This window comes from Heteronotia binoei, chromosome 4 (genome assembly GCF_032191835.1).
Source record: "Heteronotia binoei isolate CCM8104 ecotype False Entrance Well chromosome 4, APGP_CSIRO_Hbin_v1, whole genome shotgun sequence".
NCBI lineage: Eukaryota > Metazoa > Chordata > Lepidosauria > Squamata > Gekkonidae > Heteronotia > Heteronotia binoei.
The window spans coordinates 52,457,492-52,482,027 of NC_083226.1; the positions used below are offsets into that span (position 1 = coordinate 52,457,492).

Genomic DNA, 24,536 nt, shown 5'->3' on the forward strand with positions numbered 1-24,536 from the left:
GTTCAAAGTAGAATTAGAGGTTGGGTTGGGGTTCAGGTTAATGGAGGGGGTAGGGTAAGGCATAATTTTTATTGGATTATGCCACTATCCAACCAGTGCCAGCAGCATGCTCAGGCTGCCACTCCCTGTCCCAGTCTGACATTCCTGAGTTAAATACACTGATGTTGGCTATTTATCTTGGGGTCATGACAATCATGACCCTGCATGACAGCTATCCAGCATTTTGTGTTTGTTTTGCCTTGCCTGTCAACTTAAGTCTCTTGACAAAGGTGTAAGAGGAGGGAAATCAAACCCAGTACCACAGCCCAAAGCCATATCATGCTTCCCTCCCAACAGTTGTTTTTTGCAACTCAATTGCATGTTTAAAGATCTGAACATGGATTGTCTACCTCAAATATGGTTTGACCCAAAGTTCAATGGAGGTTACAAAACTCCCAGGCTAAGCAGGAAGAACTCATACTTCAGCTCCTCCCAACATTCTTTTAAATAGCTTAATGGAGGCTAGAAAGTACCTTTTGTCTATTTGAGTCCAATGGTTTATTTTTTTTCCCTAAGAGGTACAGCTCTGGAGCAAAGCATCTGCTCTGCATGTTGACGGTCCCATGTGCAGTCTCTGCCATTTCCAGTTTTAAAAGAAGGATCCAGTAATAAGTGATATAGAAGACCTCTGCCTGGAGCGTGGCTGCCAGTCAGAACAGACAATTTTGATGTTGATAGACAAGTGGTATGACTTGGTATCAGGCAGCTTCATGTTCAGTTTTAGTGAGATGAGAAAAAAATATTTTAAAAATATTATTTAGTCCACCTTTCTCACTTGGACTTAAAGTGCATTACACAGAGTGAGTCAAAGTGTTTCTTATCTTGAAGTAAAGCAGAATACTTAGGAAAGTGTTTGGAAGTCTATGGTGTTCTGATGGATTAATGAACAGCTGTGGTGTTCAAGAGCTGTCCCATGTAATTTGAAACAAGCTGGCTGTGACCAACAGACATATTGGAGCAGGAGTATGGAGTGGTGGATGGATGGAAACAGGAGAATGATGTAAAAGCTATATATTTTTTTCTCTCTCTCTTTCTTCTTTCCTATCATCATCCCTTCACCCTACCTCCCAGGAATGAGGTTGATGTATATGCATGATGACTCCAACAGCCTAGCTGATGCCTTTGCAATACAGCTATCAGATGGGAAACATAAAGTGTCAAAAACCATTTCAGTAGAGGTCATTCCAGTTAATGACGAGAAACCAATGCTGAGCAAGTAAGCCACATGTTCCTGTTCCAAATTGGTCATGTGTCCTGACAAAATGATTCAGCAGTGATCAAAACAGCAAATTAGTAATTAATAAAGCTCATCTCCTGTAAATAACCACAGGCTAATGCCAACATTGTCCACAGAAGCAGTGAAGGACATTCCACTATGCGGAACGAGGGATAAAAGTAGCCAGATCTGAAATGGAGATAAATATGATCAGAGATACATGATATGAATGGGCTGTGTGCACAAGTGTTATGTTTAAATACAAGTTCTGTTGAAAGATTATTTCAAAGCAATCATGATCTATGCACACCCTCTGGTGGTTATTCTTCCTTTGGAGCCTGACCTCACAGTACGGTGTTATTAGCTGTAAGGAAGAATCTCAGAATCCTATATTCTGCAGCAAACTGACTTATAGAACAGACAGTAGAAGGTACAGAGCAGAAGGCTCTGATAGAATGAAAGAAAGAGGCAGTGATGGAAAGAGAAAATAGAGATAAGAAACAAGCAGACACTTGACTTTGGGTGCATTCACACATTCTAAATAATGTGCTTTGCAACTGGAGTTTTACTGTGTAAGAATGTGTAAAAATCCACTTGCAAACAGTCACTGTGTGAAAGTGCCATAAGTCTTCCCAAGAATTGGCTTTATCATATCTATTGTGGAACTTCTGCTGTAGCAGGAGAAACTGTAAACAACGAGGGGCATTCAAGAATGGAAAAAATTTAATGCAAACACAGCTGACTTTGTAATTTTGTAGGCTCTCCTAGCCAACTTGGCGGCATTTATAAATATACAGGTGTATTCATTTTGTCCTAAATAACCTATTGCAGTTAAAAGAAAGAGATTTTGGGTGGTTTCAGACTAGGGCCATTTTCTACAACTAAATTGTTGCAGTTTTGGCATTGCATATCTAATGTCAGTGGATATAGCACTCCATAATTTTCTTTTAGTTTAAATTGATTAGTTCTATTATGTCATGACACCAGGAATATCATTTAATGGTAGAAAAGAAAATGTTTCCCATTCAAGATGGCACAATAGCAGTCCCACAGCAAGTGGTTTGAAGGCTGATCATTGGAACTGTTTTTCCAGCATACTTCAAAATACAGGTCATCCAGAGAATATTGTGAAATGGTAGCACAAATTGGCTGTGTTTCTGTTCTGGCACAAAAGCAAACAAACACAAGAAACCAGCTCCTAGAAAAAGTGGGATGATAGCAAGTAAAAAATGGGAGAACAGTGTTGAAATCATCTAGACCCCTGTTATAACTGCATATAGGAACTGTGGTAATTAATTATATTACACTTGATAGTGTGGAAACTTGAGTTCATCTTGTTGCAGACTTTGCTATTCATTTCCATTTCCATAACCTAGTCTTGCATTTGAAACTTGTAGGTGAAAAGTGATGTTTTCTTTGAGTATTTCTTCTTCCTGTCTAATTTCCCCCCTCTTTTTAAACAAAACAATACATGTGGAGTCTTTTGTCTGTTTGTTTCAGGAAGGGTGAAATAAAGGTGAACATGGGGGAAGTCCAAATTATTTCTAGTGCTGTTCTGTTGGCTGAAGATAAAGACACCCCTAGGGAACAAATTTACTATTTATTTGAAAGAGTTCCAGAAAGTGGACGTCTTCAGCTCAAGGTCAGTCTTTATATTTCAACAACAATAACAAAACCCAAATTGCTCTCCTGTGTTAGAATGGGAATGAGTTTAATCCTTCTCTTTCCTAAATATATTTTATAGCTTGAAATGCACTGCAAAGAAAAATATAATTTACATTTTGGTCCTAATAATAATCCAGTGTTGGATGTCCCGTTCTCATTAGAGAAACTGCTGCCAGCAGGGTTCTGTCAGGGGAAGTTGTTCATAGAAAGTATACTTGATCCTGGAGGAATCCTACTGTGTTTTCCTTTTATTCAATGTGCCTAATAAGGATCATACTTCCATTTTGTTGGATCCAAATGGTTACCATAAACTACAATGGCTAACACCCAAAGCTTATCAAATCTCATCCTTAACAACATCAACAATTTTGTTGACATCCACCCTAAACTCCCTGGAAGAAGAGCAAAATGTGAATGAATAGATAGAAGTCTGATCACCTGCTGCAGGAATAATTTGTAGAAAATCTGGTTAATAATTTTAACATTAGTTGTTTATTTTAATATTAGTTTTTTTAATATTATTTATTAAATAATTTATTTTGTTTATTTTAATATTAGTTTTTTTAATATTTGTTTTTCTTTCCAGGTAGGTCATGACTGGGTGACCCTGCAAAATGGAATGAAATGTACCCAGGAAGACATAGACATGAACTTTTTAAGATATGTGCACACTGGAGCAATTGGCTCAAAACAGCAAGACAATTTTATGTTTCATTTGTGGGATGGAGACAACAGATCCCCGGCCACAGTTTTCTATATTACTATTAAAGACATAGAAAAGGGTAATTTTATTTCTGATCCTCACACAAACTACATTTCTTTTATTGTTTCTTTCTAAACATTGATTTACACCACCACAAGCATGGTGATAAAGTAAGGCGGCATGAGCAGTTTGTTGGATATTATCTCCATGATAGTAACTGATGTGAAAAGTTCAATCATGATATGGTTGATATCAGGTCTTACTTTAGAACATATCAGCTCATATCAGGTCTTACTTTAGAACAGCCCTTGGCTGGGACAAATCTTCCTCAGAAGAGAAGGATCATACCACAAAAACTACCAAAAATGAGAAATCAGACGTTGGGGCCTCAAAGAGAAGCTCCGAGTTTACCAACTAAGAAACTTCCATTAGAGAACCAGAGAATAAAATCTATTACTTATCCCTGAAACTCCAAGATTAACATTGATCCATATAACAGAATGTACCTCAAGACATTCTGTCAGAGACTACTTCACAAAAGGATAGTTTCAGAGAGTAACCATGTTGATTGGCAGTAGAAAAGCTAAATTCAAGTCCAGCTAGCACCTTAGAGGTCTAAAAATGTTCAAGTTACAAGCTTTTGAGAGTCAAAGCTCCTTTTTAATCAGGATTTCATTTATGACTATAGGAAAAGTGAAGTAACCATAGGAAAAGTGAAGTAAACCCTAATACATTTTAGTGAAGCTGGACCTTTGCAGCTCTAATTTTCTTTTAGTTTAAATTGATTAGTTCTATTATGTCATGACACCAGGAAGTCTTGTTATCCCACATGAGTGCATGCCAGTGTATGGTTCAGTTTCCACTAGGGGAGAAGACCCAGCTGATGACCACCAAGCTGGGTACATCACTGAATGACTCCACCCCAACACCCCTTATGGGGTCCCCAAAATTGGGAGGTGAGCACACAGGCTCTGCCTCTTCCCAAATGTATCCATCCCAGTGCCCAAACCACCTATCCAAAAGCCGTGACAAAAGTATGCATGCATAGTTTATAATGCTGTGCTGTGATGCACCAAGACCAAGGGAGGGTATTATTCCTCAAATGAAGCTGGTTCTTTGCTAATAGTACATGTACTTCAGACCACTTCATACCCAGTGAGTTCCTTTGCAGGTTCTTGCAGACTTGCTTTGTGCTTGATGGGTCCTGAATCTTTTCTGCTTTCACATCTTTTGGGCACTTCCTCTGCTGAGTTTTGCATATCCATCTTGCTGCTATAACTTAACATAGCTAAACTGAGCCTGGCAGACAAGATACAGGATGGTTTACCAGAAGTGCTGTCCAGCTTCTCCTAATCTTCATCAGTGTGCTAGTGTGCATGACCAGTAGAAGAGTGAACTAGGTTTAAGTAGGATTTTACTAGCTTCACACATGCACATGGATTGAATACTATAAAAATCATTGCAAATTGGGGAGATGGAGAACTTTCTATTCAGTATAAATTATTAAAGGCTTGATCATGCTATACTGGTATGCACCACATATATGGGACATCTTCTGCCTTGTCCTTATGCCCTTTTCCTAAACAAATTAACATTTTCTTCATGTTTCATGAATCCTGTAGGAAACATTGCAGTTTTTATGAGACCCCTGACTGTGTTAAAGGGTGACAGAGGCCACTTGATGACTGATGTCCTCCGTGCAGTTGATGGCACTGAGAAACCAGAGGAGCTCCTCTATGTGATAACATCTCCACCACAGTATGGACAGATTGAGTATGTTCGTTATCCTGGAGTTCCCATTACAAGCTTCAGCCAAATGGATGTGGCAAGCCATTCAGTCTGCTATGTCCATAACAGCAAGGCAGCTGCTCCAAGAGATACCTTCAAGTAAGTTCTGAATAATCTATTACATATGTAATGCATTTCATTAGCAAAATTGGTTGGGCAGCTAGATGGCTGGAGATCTTCTAGGATTACAACTGATCTCCAGGCAACACAGATCAGTTCACCTGGGGGAAATAGCCATAGTGGAAATAGAAACTGTGGCATTATAACCCATTGAGGTCCCTTCCCTCTCCAAACCTCATCCTCATCAGCTCCAACCCCCATACCTCCTGAAGCTGGCAATCCTAGGGCCAACCATCATTGTTTTTATGGGAAAACTTTATTCTTACTATCAGTACAAAGATATCCTTGTTTGATGTAAGATAAAGATGTTGGTTCACTGCCATTTGTTTAAATTTTTATGCCCTGTCTTTCAATGCAGTTAACAGTCAGCAGTGTGAAATAATCAATAAATATCAATACACAATAAAAAAGCAAGCCATCACACTGCAACAAAAAGAGGAATAGCAAAAGTAAAACAGTTTGAGGTGTGCCAAAATAAGGTAATAGTCAATTATCCAGACCCAATGCATACTTAAAATACAACATTTTTGACAGATGTCCAAAAATAAAGAAGAATCCTATTGTAGCTCCTGGGGCAGTGGGGTGACAGAGTGCCACTATCCAAAAGGTTCTATGATTTGCCACTTGCTGCACCTCACATGAAGCAAGGTTTCCAGTAAAGATATCAGTGTACAGAGGAGGTGGAGATGGGCCTTGGGATAGCCTAGTCGAAATGGTATGGAACTTTAAAAGTCAACACCATGCCTTGAATCAGTCTCAGAATCATTGAGTTGGAAGGAGCCATAGGCATCCATTCCAGCCCTTTCAACCAAGGATTCTCTCCCAAACTCACTGTATTTTATACAATTTGCATTGTTAGCCATGGGTGTTTCTTTTGAAAAAGAACTGTGATGGACAAATATCAGAAATGAATAAATAGAATAGAATTGATCAGGGAAAGCGGAGTGGAACCTTCAGTTGAAGTTACTCATTCACCATCATGTTTGTAATTTTGTTTGTAAGGCAGCTAATCTAGAGAGCTGTTAGAATGAACCAGAGTACATACATTTAGGATTCAGTTCTTACAGCTACCTTGACACCTGCTCCTGTTTTTCAAGTAATTATAACAGAGCAAGTTATAATGCAATGCAGCATTTCCTTTGAACAATGCGACATCAGAATGAAAGTTGAAGTGTGTGTTCAGAAGTGAAGGAGGCATTTCAAACGCATGTATTTTAATAGCTATCAAGGAATAGGGTTGGACATATTAATTGAGTGATTCTATGTTGAATGGGTAAAATATTTTGAATGTGCTCTTTTAATCAAAATTTGGCCCTGTGCAAGAAATTGCTCCTGTGCAAGAAACTGTACACTGTGCAAACCATTATGCATCTTGAGCCAGGAAACTCATTTAAGATGCTCTGTTTACTCTGAAATTAACATTATTTGGCTGTGGTGCTTGAAATCTTTGATATATTCTAGTGAGATGCAAAATTTCTAAATTTGAACTTAGTTCAATCATTTGTTGGTTTAAAAGCATATAGAGAAATTAATAAAACAAAATATGTTCCTGTTGACAGTGATTTATCAGTTTGCACCCTTCATCCACAATTTCTTGGTTTTCAATTAAGTAAGCCATTTTAAGCTTTGCAGAAGTAGCAGAATTTTAAAAAATGTTAAAGCCAGATTCAGAATATATACCAAGGTATTTGCTTAACTAACCTAATAGAAGAGTGTGTGTGTGTCGTTTTAGTTAAACTGGTTGAATTCTGAAAATGAAAATGCCCAGGGTATAAACCTAGCTCGGCACATTTTGACAGATGATTTTAATGAAAGGAAGATATGTGTGTCTGTTTTAATCACAGTAAATGATGTTCCTGACTGCTAGGATTTGGCAAAGAATTTGGTTATATATTGAGATATAAATACTGTGGCAGATTATTAAAAAATAAAACATCAATGGCTGGTGACATTTAATTAAATAGGGGGTTTAAATGATCAGATTTTTACCGTCCGTTAAGACACTTTATTCCATCATAAACCTCTAGGCATTGTTTGTTGCTGCTGGCCTGGAAGAAGGATTTGGCAGTGCTTGTTTTGGACAGATGACTTCAAGTGATTAGCAATCTGACATCAGATGCTGGCAGCAGGATGCTAAAAGAACATGCTAATGTCCTCCATTTTGACACGCCAGCTCAGTTTTGTAATGAGCTGGCTCTGTCTTGGATTCCATTTTTATATTTTAAATGCCATGACAGATGGTAGGTCCTGTAGCCAGCTCCATCGCCATGGAACTGAAGAAAGCAAGGAAACCTTGGTAATGGTGAAATCAAACCATGTGACTTGCTCTCTTAACTAAGCTTGAGAGTTATTCCCTCTCCCCCCCCCCCCCACATGCACACATTTCATCAAAGTGATGAGAATGTTGGCTGCTTCCTATTCCTGGGGGAAACATGGGGCAGGACTAAGTGTGAAATAAACAGAATGCTGGAGGAGAGGATCATGGTATTTCCTTGAAACAAACAACCTCGTTGTCTAGGAGAACCTAGCTATGCACACCATTTTCACGGAAATTATTAGCCTTCCTTTGAAATTTATGGCACAAACATCTATTCTCATTGGTGTAACTGTTTGCTAAATCTCTTTACTTATTAGAGTTTTGTATCATGATGTCTTTGGATCTTTGGATATGGTATCATTGCTGAATGACAGATTCCTGCTTTGCAGTCTGTCATTCAGCAATGATAATATATTTACATTGTTAACTACAGACAGCCTTAAAATGCTTAGGAATACAAGCTATTATCAGGGGAACCAGAATTCCAATGGCAACAGATGAACAAGGAAAGTGGTCTAGGGGGTATCTTTACCCACAGGCTCTTTGGAAAAGCATGGTCTGTATTACACATGATAATTTGCCCCAGCTTTCTCCCCAAATTAGACCTTTCCATTCACTTCATGCAAGTGAATGGAACAAAAGTCTCTTTTGTTTGCTTGTGTTGAACAAATAAAAAGGGCTGCAACTAAGAAACCTTTTAGTAGGAAATACGAATTTCCCTTTGGTGGTACAAGAATGGATAGAATTAATTTTTGCCTAAGGCAACAAAGCAGCCTGACCCCAGCCCTGCCCTTCATTACTGTTCATCTTTCAAAATCCTCAGAATGTCTTTACATATTCCTGAACTTTCTGCTATTCCAGCTGAAGATCTGATACAACTAAACTAATGACAGAACATCCATTATCCCACTGGCACAAGTGTTAGGTCAGTAAAGACAGCTGCTGCAGTGTTCCCAAAGGGGAATACTGCCTTTCAGTCAATGTATTCCTTACTTCTATAAAGGGTTTGTCTTGTCTGCTCTCATTTCCATCTGTCTGATGGCATAACGCCTGCATGGAAGTTGGTCAACTCCTAATCATCAGTGGAAGAGAGAATTATTTAGGATGGTAGCCTGGATTGCAGTAATTTTTTTGACCTGAATGTCACAAACTGTACCGCAGAATGTCATTAATCAAAATAAGGTACCTAAACTAAGTCATAGCTTTTATGACTTCAAGAGTCTTAGCTGTATCATTCATCCTGTGACCTATCATTCATCCTGTGACACACGATCCATACAATGACTATTTTATCTTAATGAAATAGGGTCAAAGCTCAGTAGAATACACCCAAGGTTCCATCCCAGTGGAAAAAAACTCAGGTAACAAGAGTGGAGACAACCTTAGCTGGAGAACTTGAATAGCTCCTTGTTGAATTCATTAGAATCAGTTTATAATGGCCCCTGATATACAATGTGCCTTCCATTACCCTCCCACCTTATCCTCTTCAAACAACAATAAAATAGGCATAGTAAAGACTTACTGTATAGCAGATACATCAGTTGTGACATTTACTGAAGATGAAGGACCTGATCATTCACACCCTGGCGCCTTCCAAATTATATTATTGTATCATTCTGTACATGAGGTTTACTTTCAAGAGTACTTGGGAACAACTACTTGTGAATGCAATTGAAATAACAAACATAAGATACTTTGATCATATCATTTTACGTTTGAGGCAGTTTCATTGACTCATAGTTTCTGGATCATATTCTAAGTGCCAGCTTTCAATGTATGCATTTGTGTTGTTTTTGGCATTTAGAACATACCTTACTTCCATCATTAAGTTCAAGCCGGCTTATATATGATTCCAAGCACAACTCCCTTTCAGGCAGTTATTGAATCCAGATCTACTTAGCTTCAGCAAGATTGTTTTATTGTGTGACCATCAACCATACTTTAGTTTTGAACTTTAAAGACTAAATGGTCTGGAACCAGAATGCTCAAAGACTACTTTATTCTGTATGAACCACAATCTGGCCATTAATGCAGCCTCTCTTCTGTACTTACTATCAGAGGCACAGTGTTTTATTATACAAGACAGAACCTTTGTGGTGGTGGCAACATGAATGCTAAATGGTTTGGCTTTCTCCTTCCTTTAAAAATGTCAGATGTCAAGCTCAGTTTTGTTTCAGAAGGTTTTTTCTTAGGGGTTAATGGTCGATAATTATTTGATAGCTGTTTTCTAGGAGTTATTGATTCTGCTAGATAAATTTGAGCTTTATTGTTGCTTTTATTTTTTTATTATTACTTATGAATGTTCTTAGTCCTATAAGCCACTTTGTGGACCTGCCTGGTTTGAAAAGCAGGGGATTTATATATTGCAGATGGTTCTTAAAAGTTACCAGGCATCTACATTCTCAGTCCTATAAGCCGCCCTGAGCCTGCCTTGGCGGGGAGGGTGGGGTATAAATAAATTTTTATTATTATTATTATTATTATTATTATTATTATTATTATTATTATTATTATTATTATTATTATTATTATTATTATTATTATTATATTATCAAACACTGCCACAAATGGTCTTAATGGCTTCTGTTTGTTATTCTGGAAAAAAGCACTAGTTTCATTTATTTATATCATTTGTGCCCCACCTCCCTCTCCAATGGGGATCCAAAGTAGTTTACATCATTCTCACCTCCTCTATTTTGTCTGCACAACAACCCTGAGAGTGTCTGCCTGTCCCAAGGCTGAGAGTTTCTGCCTGGTCCAAAGTCATCAAGTGAATTTCCATGACAGGAGTGGGGATTTTAACCTGGGTACTATCCAAAGGCCTTAACCACACTGGCTCTCCCAGTTATACCTAAACTTACATAGAAACCTACAGGTTTTGTCTTGAAACTCCAAATCATTTATAAAAATATAGACAATTCATCCAACAACAAATTACATGATTAAATACAGTATTCATTGGCTTGAAAAGAATTGGTTATAATAGCAATATGATGATATTTTATTAGGCTTCCCAACCCCCCCCCCCCCGCCCTGGCGGGGGACCCCCGAATTTGCAGCCTCCTCCCCCACTCTCAAAAAATCTGGAAGCAGGAGGGGGCGGGGGGAGGAGAGAACATACCTGTAGGCATAATGTTGTTGTAGAGCTTCTGATCCGTTTTTAAAATGTGTGCCCCTTTAAGGCTGCACAGGAAACAGGAAGGGCTTCATGGGAAAGGGTCAGTAACAGTTTCCATGGAGAACGGCCCCTCCCTTTCTTTTCCTGTGCAGCCTTGCTTTCGTTTTCACAGTAAGCAAAGTTCTGCTGGAAGAAGACCAAGTAAATACTTGTGTGTGAGAGAGAGGGAGGGGGCAGGGAGGGGGAATTCCCTGGTATGGAGGCCCTCCCCCCCTTTAGAAAAAGTGGGGGGGGGAGGGAAATGTCTACTAGGCACTCTATTATTCCTTATGGAGAATGATTCCCATAGGGAATAATAGGGAATTGATCCGTGGGTATTGGGGGCTCTGGGGGGCTAATTTTTTGAGGTAGAGGCACCAGATTTTTAGTATAGCATCTAGTGCCTCTCCCCAAAATACCCCCCAAGTTTCAAAACGATTGGACCAGAGGGTCCAATTCTATGAGCCCCCCAAAATGGTGCCCCTATCCTTAATTATTTCCTATGGAAGAAAGGCATTTAAAAAGGCGTGCTGTCCCTTTAAATGTGATGGCCAGAACTCCCTTGGAGTTCAATTATGCTTGTCACATCCTTGTTCCTGGCTCCTCCCCCAAAGTCTCCTGCCCCCAAAGTCCCCAGATTTTTCTTTAATTGGACTTGGCAACCCTATATTTTATGTGGCATGAAATATCAACAATTTTAGCCATAGGTAAGGCCAAGCTACAGGTTATGCACCAATCGATTCAATGGTAGACCAATAACTTGTTTTTAAAACTAGAGAATCTACTTGGAGAAGAGATAATTGAGAACAGAAAACAAAATGGTGAACATTTCAATCAAGGGGCAGTTTGGACCAGAGAAACAGAAGGTAAGGAAAGGGTTAAGTATCCTTTCCCCATCTGCTGTTTTTCTGCTTTCCGTTTCTGTAATCCAAATCAGATTATCCAGTTTTTAAAAGGCCACTAGGTTACCATTTTGGGTACTTGCAAATGATTTCATTTTACCTCAAGCTTGTATGTGCTTACCTTTAAGAACTCTCTTCTAGGTGGTCATGTGAATAATGTATGTGAAAATGGAAGGGCAAACAGTAATCAATGCACATTTTTCCTGCAATCATTTAGGGGTCAAAATATATCCCCCAAACACAATATCATAGCAATTGTGTGCATCAGTATGTGTGTACTTGTGATTCATGTAATATACCTTCAATACAGCGCTGTGCATGTATGCCCCAAATGATAACATGGAGGCTGAGGCTAGCTGTGTGAACCAGTCCTTAGTATTTAAGTTTATCTATCTTAGAATTTAAATTTATCTATCTTTCACTACCACTTTTAGGGAAAGCAACAGCATGGTACGTAATTTCCTGTGATATCCATGGCCTAGAACAAATTTCAAGCATGTCTGTAACACTTTAATTTGTGCTGCTAAAAAAGAAACATCCCAGAATACTAAAGAATCTGTATAATCGAAACTCAGCAGCAGCAGTCATTTCTGACAACTTTTAATTAGCTTTCAGAGTCAGTTTGGTTTATAACTCCTTGGAATGTTGTGTCTGAGTTTGTGCTTCAGAAGAACCATTTTATCAAGGTCTTGATGTGTATCACCAAGTTACCAAGAAGCAAGCCCTTTAGTAAAGGTGTTTGTTATATTTCATTTCAGTAGATGGTGAAACAGGAACACATGCTGAAGGCTACCTTGCCTCTTTTTGCCAGATTTGTCATCAGCAACGGACTAAGAATTAAACATGGAAAGTTTGACATCATTTTGGAAACAGTAGACCGGGCGTTTCCCACAGTGGTCAAGAATGAGGGGTTACGATTGCTCGAAGGTGGTATGGCATTCCTTTCTCCAGATGTTCTACAGCTTTCAGACCCAGATACGGCTCCCCAAAACCTCTCCTTTCTTCTAGCACAGCTTCCACAATATGGACAACTGTACAACAGAGAGTCTGGACTATGGCAGCAAAGCTTCAGCCAGCAAGATGTGGACATTCTGAACATTGCTTATAAACATGGAGGGGGGGATTCTCGGATCGACAGATTTACATTTGTGGCAACAGATGGAGTGAATGAAGGCTTCATTGTAAATGGCAAGGTGCAAACAGAGCCTTTGGCGTTCATCATTCAGGCAAGTTCCACATACACATGTTAATGTATTCAGATTGCATTCTACAAATGTTAATACACATTCCTGACTGCTTGTGATAAGAGTCTCTAGGACTATTTTTATACCAAATAACTTGTTTGTTGGAAGTATCTCACTCATTTAGGGGTTTACTTTTAGTCTTCAGTTTGGGAGAGATATATGCCTCTTTCAAACTTTTCTAGTAACTAGGTCACCTTGGACTGTATACGTGCCAAGTTTTAGCTTTCTAGAAAGTGCGGGATTAGGTTAATCGTATCCGTGCTTTTCAAATCCCTTGTGTTTACTGTAAGAAATTACAAATGTTTGTTTCGACAAAATAGATCTTGAGCTGTTTTGACCAAAGAAAGAGGGATATATTGAATTCTTCTGCTCTTGATCAAAATGTAGCACGTGACCAGTAACAGTTATGTTTAATTTTTGTTTCAGGTGGATGGTGCAGTAAAAGCATCACCAGAAATTGTCCACCTTCGTTGTGCTTCAGATGTGGAACTTCTGAAGAATGGCAACTATGGCATTTATATTACAACTAGGTCACTAAAGGTATCAAATTGTGGTGTTGATGATGACCAGATTATTTTTAGAATTTTACAAGGACCTCAACATGGCTGCTTGCAAAATACAACAGGTATTATGTCAGTTCACCTCCTTTTAATATAGTTCAAGACATCTTCTATTGAGTAGCATTACAGCTTCCTCTTAAAGTAGATTTGTAACAGAGCAAGAAGAATTCTCAATAAATTTTTGTTCGGAGAAGCAGTCAGGAAAGACAGAGCTCTGCAGAGATATGTAAATTCCAATTGATTCTTTAAATAGCCTGTTTTATTCCATTTTGATTCATAATGTCATTCTCTTCCACAGAGATAGCTTTCTTAACAGTTAGATTCTAGTCCAGTAAAACCTTAGAGACCAGATACAAGTGTATCCGATAAAGGGAGCTTTGATTCTCAAAAGCTTATGCCTTGAAAATTTTGTTGGGTCTCAGTGGTGATATAGGCTACAAATCCAGCTCTTCTACTGCCGACCAACACAACTGCCATCTGAGACTTATTTACAGTTGTTTCTTGAAAAGCAAAAACCACATTCAGTGCAAGCACCTTCAGACTCTTTCTCTTTTTTTCAAAACAGCACTAATAGATATTATTATTATATTACTTTTAAAAAGCTAATATGAAAAGTTTGTGGAATTGCTGCTCTGGATTGTCTGAGTGCTCTATATACTGATGCAGGGCATAAAGCAACACACAGACTCTGCCTGGTTGAAGCCTGCTCAAACTCAACTCCTCACGCTTCAACTCAGAGTGTTTGGGAACAGCACATCCCACAACATTTCTTATGGGTTTTCTTACAAATATTGCTGCTAACGAGTTCTGTTCCAGTGCTAAGACAAACCATGGTGGATGAGCCAGACATTAGAACTGATAGGTTTGCCAGCCTCCAGGTGAGGCCTGGAGACCTCCCACTTTTTCAGCTGATCTCTGGATGGGAGAGAGGAGTCAGTAGCAGCAGGGGTCACCCTTTCAGGATGCTCTTCCTGAGAGCCAGTGAGTGCGCCCCGGCCCCGCAGCGTGGTTTTAGCCACGTTTCGAGAGCCGGAACGGGGTGCTAGAGCTGGTTCCGGCGTTGAAAATGACACTGGGGGGGGGGAAGGGTCTGAAGGGAGGGAGGAGGAGGCACGGCAGGGGAGAGGAGGGTGCAGCGGAGGGAGGAGTGGGGGCGCTTGGGGGGGGGCACCAGGCAGTGAGTCTGAGTGTACCTCTCTTTGCATGAAGATTTCCTGGTTTCCAAATAAGTTCTTGTGGAGTCCAAAATGGATGCAACAACTAACTGTGGCATGTTCTCTTGCCAACAATTAGGATTCCAAAATTTGTTTAATCCTGTTTTGGAATCCTGGCTTATATGCTAGGCAACAAACTACAATCTATCATTTCATCCAGTTCAGACATCATGACAAATTCTGATCTGTTGAGAAGTGGATGTTCTCAGTTTCCAAGCCCACAAGAATGAGGAGAGAAAAGGAATGCAGGAGCCAAAAGACTTCTAAGACTCATTGCTGTTAAAAACAAACCTTTCCCGATTGTTATATCTGAATGCAGCCAACTGTGTGAATGCACACACCCCATTCCTGCTTTGATATTTTGCTCTTTTTGTATTTCTCTTGTTCTTTCAGGTGGATTTATTCAGGAAGAATTCAGTCAAAAGGATTTAAGAAGCAAAACCATACTGTATATCATTGATCGGTATTGGGAGGGGAACTCAGACAACCTGGAGATTCAAGTTACTAATCCTGATGGAATGTCTGTGGCACCTCAAATGTAAATACTTTATTTTCCGAAACACTCTCATTTTTGCTTCTTGCCTTAAGTCATTCCATTTACTGGCTTGGAATGACTGAAAATTTCCCCAGGAATGTGTGATTCCCATTAGTGTGGTTCAAACCTCTTGCCTCCCCCTTCTTCCTGCTGCCCTGAATGCTGCTCCTATGGGTCAGGACTCAGGGGGACCTCTCCCCCCAAAAAAGCCTGGGACAAGTCAATAGTCTGCAGAAGGAGAAAAGAATGGATGAAAATCATCCTGCCTTCCAGTCATGGAAATCCGCTGCTGTACCTAACTCACTGAATGTGCTGAACAGAAATTACGTTGTTGCTGCCTATAAAGAAAAAACTTTAAAAAGTAAGTTGTAGCAGGACTGAAGGGAAGAGGGCTGGGCATCTTGTCTTCAGTCTTGCTATGATAAGGTTTTTAAAAGTTCTTTCTTCCCTGTAGCCAGCAACAGCAACAAACAATCTTTTTATGGAAGGACAATGTTATTTTCCCCATTGCGCAGTGGAAGTGCTGAGGCAGAGAGAACATAGTTTGGCAAGGTCTGGCCAGAGATGATATGTCATCATGAGTCTTCCTGATTTATATCATAGTATCTTAACCATCCACCTCAGTATGCCAGTTCTGTCTTTTCCCTTAGGAGATGAACAGTTGTGGGCACAGTTTTGCTTGGTGTTTAAAAAACATTTTACATGACTGTATCCTATATAGCCTCTTAGCATCACTTTTAGTTACATCCTAAAAGGCAGAGAATAAGATAATGGGTTATGTTTGACAAAAGTGGCTTCTGTTTTTCATGAGCATGCAAGCTTTGGAGCAACATAGCTCTCTGGTTCTGTAAATTAACATTCTCATTCAAAACAAAAGGACTTGGTCTTAGAAAGGCAATCAGATTTAACCAGTTTGTTTTTTTTAAAACTATGAAAGCTTTGAAGAAAAAAAGGTTGCATCCAAAAACATTTTTGAACTCCAGAGCTTATTTTCATTATTGGAAATCACTTCTGTTGAAGTAATCATGAAAAGAACATTCTTGCACTTGCAGCAGAGATTTCAGAAGTACTAGCCCTAGTCATATGTATATTCTTAAATGGCCTGCAGGATTTTAAATTTGCATAGCTTTGCACAGGCCTAATAGGGCTAGTTATAAAATGGATGAGACCCCTTTTCTTACAATATGAGTGCCCTTTCAAACACAAGAAGGCTTATATTATATTCCTAGATGTGCCCTCTCTACAGTGCTATAGATGACTAAGGCAGGCTGCACGGAACAGGATAAGTCTTGTCAGGCATTTTACCCACTATAAAATATTGTAGAAATAATATGAGTGGTGACTGTGATTAATAGCACCACGGCATGGGTCTATAGAGGAAAAGTCTCACTGTGAATAAAATGCGAGGGGATTCCACAGCTGAACTGAGAATGGAGAACGGTAGCTTTATATGCACATTTTGACAGCTAGAGGTCACTCTAGCTCTGAATTGGCATCAGATCTCTATTCAGTAGACACAATAATTAATTTTCAGTGTGGGTTTTTACACATCAGCAATAAAAGATGTCATCAAAGCCAACACCTTTTATTTCCCTAACAGTATGCTACCCATATTTTAGCAAGAGCCATCTATAAACTTCCTTTTTACTTGAATGATCACAACCTGCAAGTCTAAGTATAGTGGGAAATGGTTTGGGAGAGTATTTTGAGCTTTATTAGTTTCTTCTCAGCTGTTGGCTGAGAACTACCTGGAGATTTTGATGGGTGGAATCTGGGGAGAGGAGGACCTCAGCAGGGTATAGGTGAACTGATCTTGCTCATCTAGAGATCACTTGTCATAGCAGGAGACCTCCACGTGCCACCCTGAGGTTCGTGACCTTAGGAACATGGCTTGTTTAAAAGTTTCTCTGTACACTTGTTGACGAGAGTAAAGCTGTATAATGTTCATGCCCTGCAAGAAGACTTTTTGTCCTTGAACAGAGATAACTTCAAAAAGCATTGAGATGCATTGGTTACTTCTCAGATTTTCAAATTGCAGTCTGTATGTACCTTTAAGATCATGCCTAAACATTTAGATTTGACTTCCATCTACTTGTATTCTTTTCACCCAAATTAAGAAAGAAGACAATTCTGTTCACTGTGTACAATTAGTAATACTTGTTTTGCTATTCTCTGAGGATTTGAAATGAATTAAGAAGATAGAAACTGGTAATATTTAGGTAGTAGATTGAAAGGACCAAACAAGGTGGACACCTCTGATATCTAAGGCATATTCTTTCAGTTATATTTTTGAATGCCTAGACCAGCAGTGTCAAACATTTATTATCAGGGCTGGATTTGACATAAATGGAATCTTATCTGGTTGGGCCATGTGTGTCATAAAATGTAATGCCAGGTAGCAGAAACCTAGACTGAAATTGTAGAAGAATGAGGAAGCGGATTATGTATATTCAGTTCCAGAGTTTGCCACTAGATGTCTCTTTATTAGCCACAAATAACTTGCTAGTTTTTTTAAAAAAATAGGACAATAATTTTACACTGAAGTGTGAAACCTGCAGGCAGACATTCTTGAGATGGGAAATAGGTGCTATTAATGTCTTAAAGTCCATCAAAAGAAAGTGTAACTTCGTTTTTTTTTTTATATCCATGAGAGTTATTGCATGGAACCAATTCCATGGAACATGGCTGTAGGCCTTACTCATTTCTGTGTACTTCTCCAGTGCTGCACTGCTGCCTTCGCTCTGGCTCAGCAGAGTACAAGCACAGCCTTTCCATTAGGGTGGCTTATATCTATGCGGTTGTGTGTAATAGAGTGATGTTATGCTCTTGACTTGAAGTCGGTATGCATCCCAAAAAGGCTGTCAGCATCATAGATGCTATGATTAAAACCAGGAGGCAGCCATGTATGTTTTGTCGTGTAATATATAAAGTGAGAAATGTGGAGGAAATGTTCTGTAATTATAGGAAAAGAAACATGTGGACTAGGAGAGCAAAAGCTACTTCCTTCCCTGTCTTATCCCTCTGTGTTCTATTATCTGAAGTATGTCTCTCTTCAACTCGGCTCAGCATCCCAGTCTCCCTCCAAAGAACATAGCCCAACACATGTAAGAAAGTTTTGCCAACTTTCTCCTCACCACCACACTGTGAGGTAGCTCAGCCTGGATGTTACCAACTGTTCCAAGGTCTGCCAGTGATCTCAATAGGTGATGGAAAATCTGAATCCTATTTTCCAAGTTCAGAGCCCAATACCTTGTCCTGCTAGGGAGGCTTTCAATATTATAGCTTGCCTATTAAAATTTGGCCAAAACAAACATCTTTTTCGGAGGGAATGTACCAGAAATTAATTTTATGGCTCAACCAAAGTATTATGTATTCACCTACATTTCTGTGGTCAACAGACATTTAAGAGTAAACTATTTTCCCCAAAACTTTTTCCCCTATGTTCCTTTTTTATAATATACTTGTTGGAAATATATATCTATTCTGTATGTCCTTTGCAATGTTCTAAAGTTCCAGTCATTATAGGGTTAACACTGTGCCTGATTCCCTATTGTCTGCATGACCTGGGAAGAAGATACTGATTGTTGTCAATCAAGGTCTAGAAGCGGGAAAACCTGTTTTGTCTGTTTGGTCAGTTAGTCAGCTGACTTCCTTTGTTCAGGCAGAGAGGTCAAGAAGAAGGAGGAAGTAGCCTCCATTAAGCACATGATCTTCTAGTGTGAGGATGTAGTTCCGTAGTGTTTGTTATTTTCACCTCCCAGTACCCTTTCCTTGTAGAAATAAATGTTTTTGCTTTTTCATGTTAAATGCCTCTCAATGATTATTTGATCCAGTGATCCATCACACTGTTTGAGCTAAAGAAATAGAATTTCAAACAGAATTCCCTGACAAAATTGATAGTAGAGCAGATGGTTCTTGGTTTTTGCCATCAGACTGGTAGCTTATAGCAGGGACTGTTTTTTGAACTCTAAATGATTTTTTAATCTGGATCGCCTTTGAGAGCATTTAGAAAGCAATAGAAAGCAAGCTGCAATGCTGTGCGGTCAAGTCTCAATTTTAAAACATCTTTTTTTCTCTTGCCATTATTGAAAGCATTCTGACTTAAATGAGTGTTGAATTCAGATTGTCTCGATCTGGAAACGCTGTACTTTTGTCTAAAAGCCTCAGATGTGCTAGAAAGAGAATTTTTTGGAGCTTTTTAACCCTTTTCTGTGGATTATGTCAGAGACCTTGGAAGAGCCTTGCTGCAACCACGCGCACACATTCAGCCGCCTTTTCTCTCCAGTGAGGAAGAAAGTATCTTTAACCCTGCCCTGCCTGATTGCTGTGAAAAATGTCGAACCCAGAGAGAGGAGCCACTGTTTCCACATCTTCAGGAACAGCCACTGCAAATCTTGGTTTTGGTACCGTGAGTAACCTACCAGTGATAGGATTTAGTACCCTGAAGTTAACTAAGAATAATTTCTCATTCTGGCTCTCGCTCCTAACACAAAGACTTGAGATTTATGGAGCTGAACGAGTTTCATCTGAAAATCCCCCTGAGAATGAGCAAGAAAAATCAAATTTTAAACGGCTAGATGGTTTTGCAAAAACTCTCATTTTAGAATCTCTTGAGGCATATGAAATTCCTGAATTGCACACTCTTAAAACTGCAAAAGAAATGCTTGAATGCCTTAAAGATAAATATAACAAAACTCCCATAAGCACTATTCATGATTTAAAGGGCAAAATATTTGGTTTTCAAGTGCAAAAAGGGGAGATTGTGACTAAATGTCTGAAGGAACTTATGTGCATGCAATCCAAACTACAGGAGCTTGGTGAGACTATTGCAGAACGATACTTAATCTCAACTATATTGAAAGCTCTACCCAGTACTTACAAGTCAATTAAGAAGATTTTGAGACTGCAAAAAGATTTGAGTCTGGAAGGCCTGTTAAATGCTATCGAGGAGGAAGCAGCCTCCGGATCTGAGGAAAAGGAAACTGAACAAAGGAATAGCAATTTTAAAGCACATGTTTCAAATGAGGGAACACGGGCACCATCTCATGGCCATAGCAGCCAGAAATTTTTAAACCAGAAATTTTCCAAGCCGCATGATCCAGGTGGGAACAAAGAAAGGAAAAGAGAAAGTACCATGCATGTTAATAATGTGAATTTTATTGGTGAAAGATTTTTGATTGATAGTGGATCTTCTATGCATATTTGTTGATATAAGGGCATGTTTTCAGAGTTGGATGAAAGTCAGAGACCTGAAATGATAGGTGCCAACCAGAAACCCTTACAAGTTTATGGTGTGGGTGAGATCAAAATGAAATTGCTTACCACTGATGAGAATTTAATGCCAGTAAGACTGAAAAATGTAGCTTATGCACCTGAATCAATTGAGAATTTACTTTCAAGCCAAGTGCTTATAAGAAATAATTATGCTGTATATCTTGATAAAGGAGATGATGGTGAAATTATTCAGAATTCTGGAATTAGTTTTAAACTGGATGAAAGAAATGTTCATTATATTATGGACTTAAGTGAAAGGTCAGGTGCTATTGATGTTGTGGAAAAGACTGCCAGACTGAAGGCAGAAAGTGTGACCATAGGAGATGCGTTTATGCTTGGCATGTAAAGTTAGCACACAGAAGCATGCAGAGTGTTGAGAAGTTGCTAAAAGATTGTGGACTTGATGTTGTGCATTGTGATAAATCCAAGGAAAGATGTGATGTTTGTCTGAGAGCAAAAGGAACCACACCTTGCTTCAGTGGAAAAAGCAGTGTGCATAATGAAAGGTTTTTGGAACCAATATTCAGTGATGTTGGGTCTATAAAAGCTTCGATTGGGAGAGATAAATTTTTCTCAGTATTCACAGAGGCAAAAACAAAATATAGCACTGTCTATATGCTCAATTCAAAAGATGAGACTCTTGATAAATTTAAAGAATATACATCCATGGTTAAAACAGATTTGGGCATGTACCTCAAAGCTTGCTGACAGATGGAGGTGGTGAATATTGCAACAATGAGTTCAAGAAATTTCTGAAAGCAGAAGGGATTGAACACAAAGTGACTGTCCCATACACTCCACAGCAGAATGGGAGTGCAGAAAGACTTAATTGTGTGTTACAGGAAATGACCAGAGCAATGCTCATTAATTCTGGATTACCTAAAGGCCTGTGGGGTGAAGCTGTAAATATAGCAGTGTATATTCACAATACCTTCAAAAGTAACAGGAATTACTCCGTTCCAGGCTTGGTTTGGCAAGAAGCAAGGACTTAAGCATATTAAAACTTTTGGAGCAAAAGTCTATGCATATGTTCCTAGAGGGAAGCTTGATGCAAGGACTGAGATTGGGTTCATAGGATATCCCTCAGTGGGAAAAGGCTACAGAGTCTATGATCCAAGGCTGAATAAGACTAAACTTTGTAATGTTGTGTTTGTGGCTGACAGTAATTTGTCTAGAGCACCCTGTGTACCTGAATCTGATCCTGAGGTTACTGGTGATGCTTCTGAAGATTGGTGTACCTGTAGTGACCACCAGTGAACTGGCAGGTCTACCTTCTGAAGACTCTATTGAACCAGAAGGGGAAATGGGGACCACACCACAGGGAGCAACAGAAACTCCACTCATTTTAAGACGATCAGAAAGAAGCACAAAAGGGCAACCACCTCAGAAATATGGATACTGTGATACTGTGAGATCCATAGAGTCTGTGAAACTTAAAGAGGAACCCAAGAGTTGGAAACAAGTGAGTGATCTACCTAATGAAGACAAGGAGAAATTGATTCAAACAATGGAACTAGAGATACTATCCATTTATGAAAAAGATGTATGGACTCTTACAAAGCTACCTGCAGGAAGAAAGCCTGTTGGATGCAAATGGGTCTACAAAATAAAATACAAAGATGATGGAACTATAGTCTTGTACAAAGCAAGGCTAGTAGCCAAAGACTATGCACAAGAATCTGGAACTGATTATTCAGAGACTTTTGCACCAGTTATCAATAGTGCTACACTTAAAGCACTACGAGTGTGGCATCATCTAGAAATATGCTTGTAGAGCACCTAGACATTAAGACAGTGTTTCAAGTCCCTGGCAAAGAGAACTGTGTTTTCAAACTCAACAAAGGACTGTATGATTTGAAACAAGCCATAAAAAGCTGGTATGACAAAATAACTGGACTACTATAGCAACAAGGATTTGAGCAAGGGAAAGCTGAACCCTGCATGTACACTAGACTTAAAGATGGAGAATATCAATACATTCTGGTTTACGTAGATGATTTGGTTGTGAGCTGCAAGAACAAAAAGGACATTAAAGACATTGTGAAAAGCTGAACAAAGAGGTCGAAGTCAAAAGACTTGGAGATATTAAAAACTATCTAGGAATACAGACTGAGAGACTCGAGGAGGGAACCTGTGCCAAACATTATGGACTTTATAGAATCTTTTTATAGAATCTCTTGGCATGAGAGACTGTAAAGAATCCAAGATACCTCTTGAACCTGCATACCTGAGAGCTTAGGGTGGTTGGAGAGTACAGAGAAGCTATAGGAAAACTCCTGTACCTGAGTAAAACTACCAGACCTAATATTACAGCTGCTGTCAGAATACTGAGCAGAAAAGTAAGTTCACCTAATTACGACGATTGGAATGCAGTAAAGAAATTTGCCAGATACTTAAAAGGGACTATGAACTTAAGACTGATCATTGAACCTTCTGAGAATCCCAGACTAGTTGAATACATGGATGTCAGCTATGCAGAGGAATCATGCAATTACAGATAAACCAGTGAATACTTGTTCTTCTATGACAATGGACTTGTAGAATGGACTGGCAGAAAACAGACTATAGTGGCACAATCTACAGCAGCAGCTGATTGTGTGTCAGCAGCCAGTGCCTGTAGTGAACTTGAATGGTTTTTTCACCTGCTGAAAGACTTCAAGATAAAAGAACCTGTACCTATTGTAATGTTTGAAGATAATCAAGCTTGTATTGCTATATGTAAAGGGGAAAGTAGAACAGCCAGAAGTAGATCTATTGGTATTAAATGTGAGCTGGTGAAAGATCTACACCAGAAGGGGCTGATTACGATAGAATATTGTACAGGAGCTATGGTAGCTGATATACTTACAAAGCCATTACCTTGTGCTAGATTTGAACGTTTACGTGAAATGATGAATCTTGTTGATGCGAATGTTACAGTGAATAATGAGTAATGACTATTGAATGTATAATGACTTGCACATTAGGCATTGAGAAGGGGTGTTGGAAATATATATCTGTTCTGTATGTCCTTTGGAATGTTCTAAAGTTCCAGTCATTATAGGGTTAACACTGCCTGATTCCCTATTGTCTGCATGACCTAGGAAGAAGATACTGACTGCTGTCAATCAAGGTCTAAAAGCGGGAAAACCTTTTATTTGTAAAAGCCAGTTTGGTGTAGTGGTTAAGTGTGCGGACTCTTATCTGGGAGAACCGGGTTTGATTCCCCACTCCTCCACTTGCACCTGCTGGAATGGCCTTGGGTCAGCCATAGCCCTGGCAGAGGTTGTCCTTGAAAGGGCAGCTGCTGTGAGAGCCCTCTCCAGCCCCACCCACCTCACAGGGTGTCTGTTGTGGGGGAGGAAGGTAAAGGAGATTGTGAGCCGCTCTGAGACTCTTCGGAGTGGAGGGGGGGATATAAATCCAATATCTTCTTCTTCTTCTTCTTCTTCTTCTTCTTCTTCTTCTTCTTCATCTTCTTGGTCAGTTAGTCAGGTGACTTCCTTTGTTCAGGCAGAGAGGTCAAGAAGAAGGAGGAAGTAGCCTCCACTAAGCACATGATCTTCTAGCATGAGGATGTAGTTCTATAGTGTTTGTTATTTTCACCTCCCAAATGCCTCTCAATGATTATTTGATCCAGTGATCCATCGCACTGTTTGAAATAAAGAAATAGAATTTCAAACAGAATTCCCTAACAATACTAACATCAACTATATTGGCACATTTAATATTCAGATGTCACAAACAAGCCTTTGAAAATTATCCCACTGTTGTTCAGACAAGTTTCTGTTCTGTGTGCCAGTTTTCTGATATGGAAAGCACT

At 39.3% G+C, this 24,536-nt stretch overlaps 1 protein-coding gene across 3 annotated transcripts in view; it reads left to right on the forward strand.

Annotated features, from left to right (window-relative positions):
- The window catches only part of FREM1 (FRAS1 related extracellular matrix 1), a 116,116-nt gene that overhangs the window by 62,345 nt on the left and 29,235 nt on the right, over positions 1 to 24,536 (forward strand). The window contains exons 21-27 of one of the 3 annotated variants that reach the window (XM_060237270.1): positions 1,111 to 1,255; positions 2,756 to 2,897; positions 3,507 to 3,702; positions 5,246 to 5,510; positions 12,719 to 13,133; positions 13,578 to 13,776; positions 15,319 to 15,463. In XM_060237270.1, coding sequence (XP_060093253.1) covers positions 1,111 to 1,255; positions 2,756 to 2,897; positions 3,507 to 3,702; positions 5,246 to 5,510; positions 12,719 to 13,133; positions 13,578 to 13,776; positions 15,319 to 15,463 — 1,507 coding nt within the window. Of the gene's footprint in view, positions 1 to 1,110; positions 1,256 to 2,755; positions 2,898 to 3,506; positions 3,703 to 5,245; positions 5,511 to 12,665; positions 13,134 to 13,577; positions 13,777 to 15,318; positions 15,464 to 24,536 lie in introns of those variants that run through there. The other 2 variants (XM_060237269.1, XM_060237268.1) reach the window with 2 other exon arrangements.